This window comes from Ammodytes marinus, assembly GCF_949987685.1.
Source record: "Ammodytes marinus genome assembly, chromosome: 10".
Lineage (NCBI taxonomy): Eukaryota > Metazoa > Chordata > Actinopteri > Uranoscopiformes > Ammodytidae > Ammodytes > Ammodytes marinus.
The window spans coordinates 16,726,358-16,739,269 of record NC_137214.1 but is presented as its reverse complement, the minus strand read 5'-3'; the positions used below and the strand labels follow the sequence as shown (position 1 = coordinate 16,739,269).

General features: G+C 38.5%; 1 protein-coding gene across 5 annotated transcripts in view; it reads left to right on the top strand.

Annotated features, from left to right (window-relative positions):
- The window catches only part of diaph2 (diaphanous-related formin 2), a 357,664-nt gene that overhangs the window by 217,718 nt on the left and 127,034 nt on the right, over positions 1 to 12,912 (top strand). For all 5 annotated transcript variants that reach the window (XM_080035789.1, XM_080035788.1, XM_080035790.1 and 2 more), the window contains 3 exons: positions 3,347 to 3,448; positions 7,002 to 7,241; positions 11,831 to 11,960. In XM_080035789.1, the coding sequence (XP_079891915.1) occupies positions 3,347 to 3,448; positions 7,002 to 7,241; positions 11,831 to 11,960 (472 nt within the window). The remainder of the gene's footprint in view (positions 1 to 3,346; positions 3,449 to 7,001; positions 7,242 to 11,830; positions 11,961 to 12,912) is intronic.

The following is a 12,912-nucleotide window of genomic DNA, read 5'->3' as shown; positions in this document are numbered from 1 at the left end:
TTGCGTGACGACTCGCCGCTCCTGTGCTGCCTAGCAACCCTGATTGCTGCCAACGGAGACAGCCCTGTCAGCGGAGGAAAAAAGAAAAATAAGTTGTCTACCAGACGAAAAGAAAAAAAAGTACAAGAAAAAAAGAAAGGAAGATAAAAGTTAAGAAGATGGAGCAACACGTTGCTGTTTTGTTATTTTTTATTTTATTTTATGCAATCTCTGAAAAAAACGCAATGAATCTTGGGATATGTTGGGCCACGAAGGATACATCTGATGCAGCCTTCAAAACTGCTTCAAAACCGTGAAACGAAGGCTGCATTTCACGACCGCATATGAGGAGCCTTGCAAGGAGCCTTGCAAATGGGACAGCCTTTGCGCGCCGCTATGACGCAATCGGTCTTGAAATGCAGCCTACGAGGCCGGTTCCAAGACCGCAACCCCTGAATCAAGACACAGCCAGTGTCTGTGTTATTGGACTACTGCTGCCCCTGATCAATTGATTCCTATTTTGTAAACTGAACACATTGTTGATTAGCAGTTGAAACACCTTTTTTTAATGATTACACCCAACGTTTACAAAAATATAGTTTTTCAGAGCATATTAAAGATTATGTATAACAATATACACTTAGCCAGCAAAATAAAAATATATTTGAATCTATTTTGAAAGGTGCACACTGCACAGTATACTGGAGACTGCAATCCATGTAATTTGGACCCTTTGACTTGAATTACTACAGGATTGCTGTCAACATAAAGTTTCTAGTGTCACATTAAGTCGTATTTTGGCATTTTCTGTTAATTAACATAATGTGTGTGCCTTTAATGGCTACACTAAACCTATGTTGAAGACACTTGTTACTTGTATTACCATTAAGGCTAATTCATTAACGGGAATTTATCACGTCATTTTATCTTGCTTTTTTTGTTGTTGGATTGCTGTATCTGGGCAAGTGTGCTGACGTGTAATGGCCTTCATTTTCACCCAAGGCAGTAAATGGATGTATGTGTGTGTGTGTGTGTAGATAAATGTGTAGTGTTGCTAGCATACTTCCAGGTTATCTCTCCTTTACTGCTGTGTGTGTCTGGAGGCCTGTGGTGAGGAGTCTGGACCAGCGTCATCACCCAGTCTCCCCACGTTGCCACACATATGGCACTGCCTTGGTGTCAATTGTGCTCTCTGGGGGTTTCCAATAATTAACAAGATGACAAACAAATGAAATGACAAGCACAAGTTGGATTCCATTTTTCTATGACCCACTCTTCTGTATTCCAACAGCTGTCAAAACATTTCGAGCACATAATGTAATAAGATTTGTGGATTGGATTCGTCATTTTTGGAAAATGACGAATCCAATCAAATGCCTGAGTTGTGTGTGTATGTACGTCATTATATGTCTCTATGGATTTTTGCATGCTTATGTGTCTGAAAAGTATAAAAAGCACATCTATACTGAAGGAGAACATACAATTTTATCAACAAAGACTCCTCCAAGGACATATTATCTAGATTTCAATTCATGCCGAAACAGGCTCAACTCAAGTGAAAAGGCACTGCAAAAAAGACTGCTTGCATTACGTTGAAAAAAAATCCAATGATCAGATTTGCCACACTATTAGCAATGCCATATATATTGCAATGGGTGAATGCTTTGCTACCAAGGACAACTTGAGTCCAGCAACAAATATATAGTGTATTGTTTGTTGACCGCCAGACCTTTGTTTTCTCTTTTAATTGTATCTTTATATTTTGCAAAAAGCATGTCTTATTCAGTTAATTATACACTGTGTAAGATGTAAGGAGTAAAATACAAAACAAAACATTATCATCTTTGTTAGGGTTCTCAGGAACAGCTAGACATGTATTTTAGTCAACCGTTAAAGTATTATACAAATACAAACATCATTTAGTTTCAGAATATTTTTATTTCTATTTCGGAAAAAAAATGCATAATGTTTATGAAGCAGCAACAGGAAGAGTTTGTTAATGAAAGGTCAGGAATAAACAATACACAACATTAGCACTATGTTCATTCATCTGGACCAAAAGGGGACAAAACTGAAGACAAAAACATCTACACATTCATCATTCAACATTAATATAAATCCATCCTTACAAATTCATTTACAGGTACACCAATATACATATATGTTTTTACATTATCCACAAACCCGTTCAGCTTCTACTGATATGATCAAATGCTGTCATTATTGTGACTATTTTGCTTGCTGCAGGCCCTAATTAGTGTTTCAGCAAAAGCAAGCAACATTCGATATAATGGCTACCACCCAAACAGGGATCCGCTGCTCTGCATTATGATTTACTTGTTTTATATTGTCGAAATCCCTATGAGAATAGGACAGAGATATCATCATTAGTGGGCAGTAGACTCTAGCTATGGGGCTAAGGTCTATGGAGTGGCCGACAAGGCTCGTGGCACAGTGTTCTATTGGTTTTCCCACCAGTCTGCTCCCGCTGAATACATTAGTGAGGAGCTAATGAGGAAGGACACTGTGTGAAGACCTGGAAAAGGGCACCTCATCCTTTCCTTCCCCTCTGAGAATAAAAGGGGGAAAAGTTACTGTGGCCAATTGTATTAACTTGGATGACCTTCCCACAAACAATTAACATTTACAGAAAACACAGCCACTCCCATTTTCTTCCCTCATCTCCATCTTAATCTCAAACCACGGCCACATCATATTATTCATTTTGTGTCTGTTGCTGTAATTTAGTACAAACGTAACAAAGGAATGGCAAACGCGTTGCATGTTTGTTTTAAAAACAATTACAAGGATATGAAGATTATGCAGTAGAAGGTCTGTTATATGAAGGTCCCTGACATATTCGCTAATTGGCTAAGGGCCACCACTGTCTCAGTAACAAAGCCAACCGTGAGCAGTACATATGTGACCTTATCTATTTGTCCTCTCCCAGATCATTGGGAAGCCTATATGCTATTCGGCTTATATGCTATATGTGTCAGGAAGTAAAATGTTCCAATATCTGTACTGTACTAACTTACAAATGTATGACAAGCCTTCCGTGTGAGTGCTTGCTTCTACATGACAAGGGTGAATATAAGTTGAATGTTTGTACTTTCTTATATGAATAAACGCCATGTCTATAAAAAGTTACTTTTGAAACTGTTAGCTAGCCAGCTAACTTGAATAGGAACCCACTCAGCGGCTTTTGCCTGCATGAAATCTTTTATCCTCTCACTGTGTAATGTACCCTGCCATCCTTGCCTGTGAGGTGATTTTTATCCTGACATGGACAGAAATGTTGATTTGCATTAACAGAAGCTGTGTATGTGTCTATGTTTGTTTGTGTGTGTGCTCTCCCTATTTGTAGAACCTGATAAAGAACCTGCCAGAGCAGACACAGCTGAGTGCACTAGCGGAACTAAAGGGTGACTATGAAGAGCTGGTGGAGTCGGAGCAGTTTGCCATTGTGGTGAGTATAATTTCCCGGTGGCCACTGGATCGCCCCAAGAGGACACACAGTATGAATAATCAAACTACCAGTCTGCTGTTGTCAAAACACTTGCACACCTTGTTTTCTGTTTCTCAGACAACTCACACACATACAATTAACTTTTTTTACTCTTCTGTCTGACTTCCTCCATCATTACTTCATGCAGATTGTTTTGAGGTGACTGCCAGAGATGGAAAGTGGTTAAGCAGGAGACCATGATATAAATACATCTGTCACTAGAAAGATACCTCTCAGAGAGTTATATTAAAGCCACTATGAGTAACATTTAAACATCTTTTAAACTCATGTTTCCTCTGATAATCATAAATTACCTTTAACAGCAAACGAGACCATCAGTGCAACGAAAGACGTTTTTATATAGTTTTTATTACAGCATTTGGTCTGCTCGCACACCCAGTCCGATTTTCGGTTGGCACATGCAGGCTCTATGGTCACATATTCGTATTGGTTGCAGATTTCAGTGTAGCGCAGCAACACGATTTGAAAAGTTTATCCCTCCAGGTGAGGGCCGGGAAGGGGAGCGGGAGCCTTGTTTGAGACAGTTATTTGTCGTCATAATGACTGATAATGGGGCTGAACCATCAAAGAAAAAAAAAGAAAATGCATTGAAGAAGAAGAACGTGTACACAATTTCACGGTAGTGAACTAGATTGCAGTGTTTACTCCTAAATGAATGAGCGGTACTAAAACAAAGTTTACTTTGCTTCACCATCATCAGATGACCATTATTCATCTGAAATAATCATTATTTACAACAGCATAAACACATTACCTCATCGTGATCCATACAAACTACCGTCTCTCGTTCATTCGCTTTCTGTGAGGACACGGAATCTTTCAGCTCCGTGCGAGTTGTTAGTGAACCTGCATCAACTCATTGCAATCAGGTGTGTGTGGCACTGACAGGCATTAGTTGATGCAGAGTCACTAACCACTCTCGCAGAGCCGAAAAGAGTCCGGTGCCCTCACACTTTCAACACACGGACATGCACTTTATTGCGTCCTATTCATTTGACACTAGCACGGCCGGCACACGCTATAAAACAGCTTTACGACAGCTGGCGTCGTAAAAATACTACCGCTTTTGTCCAAAGGGGCCGCCGACGGACACAGTTACTCGTAGTGGCTTTAATGTTTAATTGAAACATGCAAAACATAATAAAGGGCATATTTCAGTTTTTTAAGTCAAACTTTGGCAACCCAACTTCCAAATGACACAAGCTATGCTTTTATTAAAGCACTTTTGACTCTAGTAAAGAACAGTAAAATCACTTATGATTAGTCTCAACATAAAACATTCAGTGGATTGCTATATTTCTGACATCAGCCGTCAATATTGTCTCATGATAGAATCTTACCCTGAGGCTATGAATCCTGTCTGCAATAAATTCCTTTGGAAAGCATGCCGCTGTAGTCAACCAGCTTGGTTGTATATACATCCCAATCTGCTAATCGATTTGCAAATGAGTAGCCAATCATTAGATAATGATGTGGTTAACATAACATAACAAACTACGACAACATCCTTCAGAATAAATATCCATATTTCAACGTATCTTCTCAAAAAATAGACATCATTCATTCTAAGTTTAGAAGTTCCTATCGTGTGGCAAGTGAGTTAACCGCGCTTCACACATGATCAGACTCTACTCCAGAGGGGTGTCAACTATGCACTGACAACTTGACCTACTACATTTGCACACCGGCCTGTGTTCATCTTTTTTTTTTGAAAAAGGAAAGAACCCCATCAAGCTGTTCTGACCTTTCCACTTAGTTACAGCTCTAATTACTTCTTAATTCACTGCTCATGCCATCCATTAACCAAGTGAATGCCCCACACTCAAGGCAACTCCAAAATAAAGTGTTATCATTAAACTTAACTTTACAACAAGATCAGAGAGGTACATTAAGCTAGTTTTACAAACGGAATGTTCAATTAGACCCAAGGGTCACTGATGTGCTCCTTCTCCCAGCACTTCTTTTAAATCATGGAATGCTTTTTTTTTTGTTTTTGCCTATGTCTTTTAGGAGATGTAATGAAGCAGGGGTTGGCAGTTTTCCCTCGTCATCTCAACCAATTCTGTGATCATACACCTCCCCACTGATGAAGTAGCTGCTCACTGCAGATGCTATTTAGTTCCCCTGGGAAATAAGCCATGTTAATGCGTTTTTCTCTGCCAGAGCTGTCACCAATGTGCGCGCTTTCATTGTGATTTCTCCTTATTGTATACGAATCAATCGGAGTGAAGGAGAGCAAAATAATGTTTAAGCTTGTGTGTGTGTGTGTGTGTGTGTGTGTGTGTGTGTGTGTGTGTGTGTGTGTGTGTGTGTGTGTGTGTGTGCGTGTGTGTGTGTGTGTGTGTGCGCTCGTGTGTGTGTGTGTGTGTGTGTGTGTGTGTGTGTGTGTGTGAGTGTGTGTCTACTCAAGGAATTGAGGTGGGTGGGAATGTTGGTGGTGTATGTTTGTGTGTGTGTGGGGGTGGGGGGAGGCTGGGGGGGGGGGGGGGGTTGACAGACAACTTGCCCATACACATGAATAAATTTGAGCAGTAATGAAACATTATTGGCTGGTTCTGAAGGTTGCCTTCAAGCACCGGATTATGCAGCAATCTGTAGAATTTGTCTGTGGCTGCTGCTTTGCCACATATCTTTCAGCCAAAACCCTATTTGTTTTAATTCCCTCACATTTTCATAGCTATTTTCTCAATTTTTTTTCCCTCTCATTTTTGCCTGGCTTCAGCGATTCCACTCCCGAGCCCACAAGTATTGATTGAGGCTGTTATATTATTTATGACAAATCGGTTTAATGGGAGATTCCTCTGTCTATATGAAATTCAGGAGGGAGGAAGGGAAGAGGTTAGCACCGTTTTCTTAAGAGCGTAGTTGATTTGCAGTTCATTAAAACTAGTCAGAGCAGCAATTACACTAGAGATTCAACATGGTGGTGTGGGATGTTTTAACTGTCTTATCTTTCACACTGTATGAAAAGTTATTGTAGGGAATTCCATAATAAAGTAATTTTGAAATATATCTAGGATTGTGAGGAGCATAATTCATTGTGGAGAACCATAATAGTCACATTCACAAAGTTAGTTGGCCTTTATGCCTATAAGTGGGTCTGTTTATGTTTGTATTTGTATTCAAGAGTTGCTTTTTACTCTATAAAGTACATGTGTTGTTAAGGGTGGATCACACAATGAGCTGATATATGGCTCTGTATCGTGTGCCTCTCCAAAAAATATGCAGACTACTAAAAGGAAAAAGTTGTGCATTGGTTTCATCTCTGCTTATTGTAAATAAGCCGGTGTACTTTTCCCTTTGCCTCTGCATAGAACATGGATGTCTATTTAGAAAAAAAAAAACTCTATCAGTGGTTGCAGGGGGCCATTCTGGATTACTCTCACTATGATCATTTTCAGACAAGCTGACAAAAGTGAAGTGCATCAGAAGAAAATGGTAGGGAAGCGGAACAAAACTCACCTGTTTATTTGTATCATCCCCACTCCCTCAGATGAGTTCAGTCAAACTACTACGGTCACGTCTCAACGGCATTCTGTTCAAGCTGACGTTTGAGGAGCAGGTGAACAACATCCGGCCAGACATCATGAACGTGACGTTTGCCTGTGAAGAGGTGAAGAAGAGCGAAGGCTTCTGTAAACTCCTGGAGTTGGTGTTGCTGGTCGGCAATTACATGAACGCTGGATCAAGAAACGCCCAGACGTTCGGTTTCAACATCGGCTTCCTCTGCAAGGTAACACACCACCACCACCACAGCTGCACACCACACAGATATATACTATGTTCTGGAAATTAACTGACATTAAAATATCAGTGCTACATTTCGATTTTTTCTAAAGGTGCTACAAGGAACTTTTAAATCCTTCAGAAACTGTAAATGTTTTCATCTGATGATCATACATTGCATGTAACAGCAAACAAGACCATCAGTGCAAATAATGCTATTTTTTATATGTTGTTTTTCGTAATGCCTTTATCAGGGGTACGCTCACCCAGGAACAACAGTCGGCGTAGTAAAAACGCTACCACTTTTGTCCAAAGGGGGTGCAATAATTGAAACACACTGAAAGTTCCTCGGAGCACCTTTAAATAAATACACACAGCATTACAATTATTCATTTGGTCAATGCTTTTGTCCGAAAAAGACGTACAGATGAGCTTCAGTCCAAAACAGTCCAAATAAAGGGGGAGCCTCATAGAATAAATGTTGTGGTTCACCTGACCCATGTGCCCCAGGGTTTGAGATACATGAAGTAACACATACTGTAAGTAGAGTTATTTTCATGGATAAAGAATGCCAGTGAAGGATAGAGTGAGAGACATAATGTATATGTTAGGTGATTCTGACACAGCGTTGCTATATATTGCCAATGGATTTCTGAGGACACCATCGTGGTACCAGATATAGGAGTTTGGATTGTGATTAAATAACTCACATTGTCAGTAATATACACAGAACAACACTTGTATGATATTTTCTCTCCATGCTAAAGCTTTTAAAATAATTCTTCTGTACGACAACTGGTCACAAGCATGCCTCAAAAAACTTCACAGAAGCTAGGTTCTTCTAAGATCTACAGTAGCTAATCAACAATCAAATGACAAATATGTCTTTACAACAGATAAAACACACCAATAATGAGGTGTGGAACAAACTGGAACTTGAGCCAGAAAAAAAGGCAGCATCTATGTTCACTGCCAGGTAAAAAAAATCCCAGTATGCAAAGGTGTGTAAGAGAGGACTGACTGCCGTGCACACACAGTTACAGTATACTAAGCACAAGCAAAGCTCCTGAAGCACATCTGCTGGGCTACATATACAACATCTAACTTACATCAGTGAGACAGGTGGCTTTTCTGCAACAGGCTCTGAGAGGAAGAGTCCTTAAGGAAAGTATACGAGAAGAGACTGTCCGCCCCAATGTAAACAAAGCAAGGGCTAGTCACGTCACAATAAAATCAGGCTTTAATGCTTGGATTTTGAAATTGTATATACCACAAGAGCAAGGTGGATCCAAAAGTGTGAAGTTGCTGTAGGCATCATGTTCTTTTGTATTGTTTATACTACTAAATAAGTGAAATGTGACACCGTTTAATTTAACGCCCGGCCCCCCCTGTAGTCTGCACCCTGGCAGTGCTACAGCTATTAAAAGTAGAAAAAAATACTATCGTATAAAAAAAAAATGTCGAAGGGATCAGCATTCCATATGAAAACACTCAAAATGGGTTGTGTCCATATTTGAGACTTAACTGTGAATATGAAAAGTCACCGCCTGCATATACTGGCAGCCAGCAATCTTGCAGGTGTGAGGAATCCAGTGTGCCTTTTCTCTTCTTCTTCCTGCAAGCTGACTGAATCAGTGTGGAATGTAAGTGTAGAGCCTGGCAACGCCTCAGGGGGCTGATTGGGCCATTATAGATGGACACGAAAAAAAAAGTCTGCTTTCTCACTTTAGTCAATCAAGTAAATGGCCCCCTGGCTGGCAGGTCTAGGGAACCTAATTGGCTCATCAGGGAGAAGGGGGAGGGTTGACGGTGGGATTGAGCAGCATGGGGAAGGGCACAGGGCTGACACACCTTCGCCTTCCACCTTCAGCCCTCCACTGCAGCACACACACACACACACACACACACACACACACACACACACACACACACACACACACACACACACACACACACACTCACATATCTCTTGAGAGCCAGCCTGATCGCATATATTCACAACAAATGTTATAGCTTCACAAGAAGGATGAAATGCCCTTGTTCACGTCACTATAGTTGAGTGTGAAAAGCATTTGAGCAAATGACATGGTTTGCAGTTTATTTTCTGTGTTTTTATTTCAAAGACTACCTAAAGAAAATGCTAAACACATAGAAAAACATGCATAGTAATCAATACAAGTGACTTCTAAAATATTCAGTTAATTGATAAGAACATCTGCTGTATGACTCAAATACAAAATAATATTGTTTCTCTTGGGTTGGATTCCTGGATTGCTGTGAAAAGAAAAAAAAATCAAAGACTGCTAAATAATTAAAGACCACATGGAAATGATTTGTGTTCAAGGCTAACTATTAGGCATTTGACTTTGTAACACAGAGTCATTAAGCCAACATCAGTGTGACCTTCTGTCCTGCTTTCAAAACATAGCTTTTTGACAGCTACAATTACTGTCGCAATTGTCCGTTTTACTAAATTATTCAAGTTGGCAGCTCATGTTGGACTAAAACACTATTGTCATTGTATTCAAGTTATTCTCGTAATATGTAACTATATGAGCAATTATACAGTGTGTTTTTCATCTCCATGTTCTATTAGTGTAAGCGTTCTATATTCCCACCGCCACTACTTCTGTTATTAGTCAATTATTGTTGTCTGTATTTATTTTACTTATGGATACTTAAGTGGAAGCTTGTTTGCTGGTAATATACCTTGCCACTGTACATGCTAAATGTGTGGCCAAGTTGTTGTGATTGTGTTTGAAGCCATATTACAAACCCTAAAACTCCTGAGGCTCAGTCGATTAAACCCATATAAAAGTATTTACAATGTAATAAATTGCAGTGTTTTTTGCTATATGTAATCTTTTTTTAAAGCTTTCACCAGGTCCCAGACTTTGTTTAAAATTCAAATTTAAAATGATATGAACTGATTATACCGTACACATGATTATATTATTCATCAAGTGCAGGTTTGGATAGAGAGGTTAGAGTGGTCTGTTTATGAATTAGTGAATATGCATGTGCTGTGTGCACTTGTTCCAGGTTAATCATGTGATCATATTCACCTCACAATGCTAATATGTTTCCAGTTTCTGTCCCAACAGTGTGCCCATTCTCCTCCTCTGTATGGACACTATATTAGTTCAGTTTAAAATATCACTATACAGCATTAGCACATTGTATCAGTGAAGCCATGGACAATGTGCCACAATATAGTAACAAATACGGTTAACTCTACCACATTATTTAGAAGTATTGTTCATTAAATGTTTATTTTTAACACTATATTAGTTCAGTTTAAAATATTAGTTCAGTTTAAAATATCACTATACAGCATTAGCACATTGTATCAGTGAAGCCATGGACAATATGCCACAATATAGTAACGAATACGGTTAACTCTACCACATTATTTAGAAGTATTGTTCATTAAATGTTTATTTTTAACACTCACTAATGCTTAAATGATGAATGTTATTATTATTATTATTAATAATAATAATAATAATAATAATAATAATAATAATAATAATAATAATAATAATAATAATAATAATAATAATAATAATAATAATAATAATAATAATAATAATATTATTTGTTTGCCCAAGTTACCTTATATTCTATAACATAGTACTAATAATAGTTGGCTAATGACACCAGCATACCAGAGATGCAGTTTATTTTGTTGTAATGACAGCAACCAAATTCAATTTTAAGATCCAGAAATCAAATCGCGATTACCCAATTTGAGCAACTGATTGATCCTCATCTAACGAAAGTTTGCACACACGTTTGTTTTTGTGTTTGTATGTCTGATTGCCTGTAATTGTTGCAGTTCACTGTTGCCTTAATGTTTGAGCGTGTGTACACATGTGCATTTGTTTGTGCACACGTGTGGGCATGTCCAACTGCAGGCTGTGTACAGACCGGATATTATCAGTATGAGTACACAGAGGTAGTTTGTGATAAGTATTTGTCCCAGCATGCCACTGAAACAGCATGGCAATCACGGTGGGGAATGAATATGGAACAGGTCCTATGTACTGTTTTGGAGGCTTCTTTGTATGAACACCCCCACACACACACACACACACACACACACACACACACACACACACACACACACACACACACACACACACTCCTGGCAAGCACAGTATCATACTTGTATTCAAACATCCCTGCCCCACTGTGTTATTAGTGTGATATTATTGTACGTGTAAGTACTCTGGGTGTGTGTGTTAGTTTGTTTTTATCATCTGTAATTAGATGCCATCTAAGCAAGCTCTCATCAGTATGTGTTTTTATAATGTATCGTGGCTGTATCGGAGACAATCGGGTATGTCTCAGATTTTAACAATTAACTTGTAGTTTTTACTTATCCCTGCCATGTACTTGTTGCCTCTGAAAAACATTTACAGGGAAGGTTAAATTAATATCACAAAAACATATTACATCTGTTGGAATTGAACTTAATTCATTTTTGCTTTTATTTTGACAGTGTAACGATTGACTGAAAGCCTTGGGAGAACAACAAAGAACCCCTGAGTGTAAAAAGTATTGCTTAATATTTTTTTTATTTTTTATTTTCAGCTCCGAGACACTAAATCCATCGGTCAGAACACCACACTTCTTCATTTCCTGGCTGAGCGGTGTGAAGATAGTCACCAAGTGATTTCAAGGTTTCCAGATGAACTAGAGCATGTGGAGAGTGCCAGCAAAGGTATGTCTCTCTCTCTGTCTCTTATGCCCAAGACCATTGCATATCATAGTGCCGAACATGTACAGTACATTAAAAACAGCAATTAAAAGTGTCTTGAGAAGGCCAAGGTGAATATATTGTTTTTGTTTTATTTTTCAGCCTGCACAATATTAATTTATTTATTTCTGATTATTTTTAACCAATTTCAACATGTATTGCATCCCTTGACCACGGCTAGAAGTCCTTCTTTGTGACAGGAATAGATGCGTTTGTCCGACCGCACTGTCATTCAGCCTGTCAATAAACTAATTCCACTCTAATTCTATTCTCAGGCATTTGGTGGAATCCCCGCAGGCTTATTTACTTTGTTAGTCTCGTAATTGGTTATTTAATCTAATTCATTTAATTATGCACTTGACTGAGGCTGCCAGCCATTTTATAAGTAGACTGAATGGTCTTTATGAGCTGTATATATTTAGATGTCTATATGCAGGCATTTTGAATTATATCAACTTTGTCATTTCATGGAAATGAAGGAAATGCCACTTAATTGACTCAGATCAGTAAATAACTTTATCATGCACAAAGCCTTCCGGAACTATAAAAGTGGGTCGGGATGTTAAAAAACGTTTACACAACGCTTATCTTCTTTCATTGATCATCGCATAAAATTAAACAGGATGTTCAATAGAATATTGTCACAGTGAAAGAAACTTCCTGTTTAAATTTAGACCATTTCAAAGTGCTAACACGGCTTGTGAGTTGAATTAGAGGAGGAGGGGTTAACATTTGTAAATAGGCCAATGGTCTTGTTTTAAAATATGTTTACTCTTTCAAATATGTTGTATTTATTGTTTTGCCACTCTTATGTTTTATTCAAAATGTTTAACTTTGTCTTAAGCATTTAAAAAAATAAATAATATATATATATAAAATTACAAGCTAAAATAGTTGCTGATCAGCCTTCCATTTG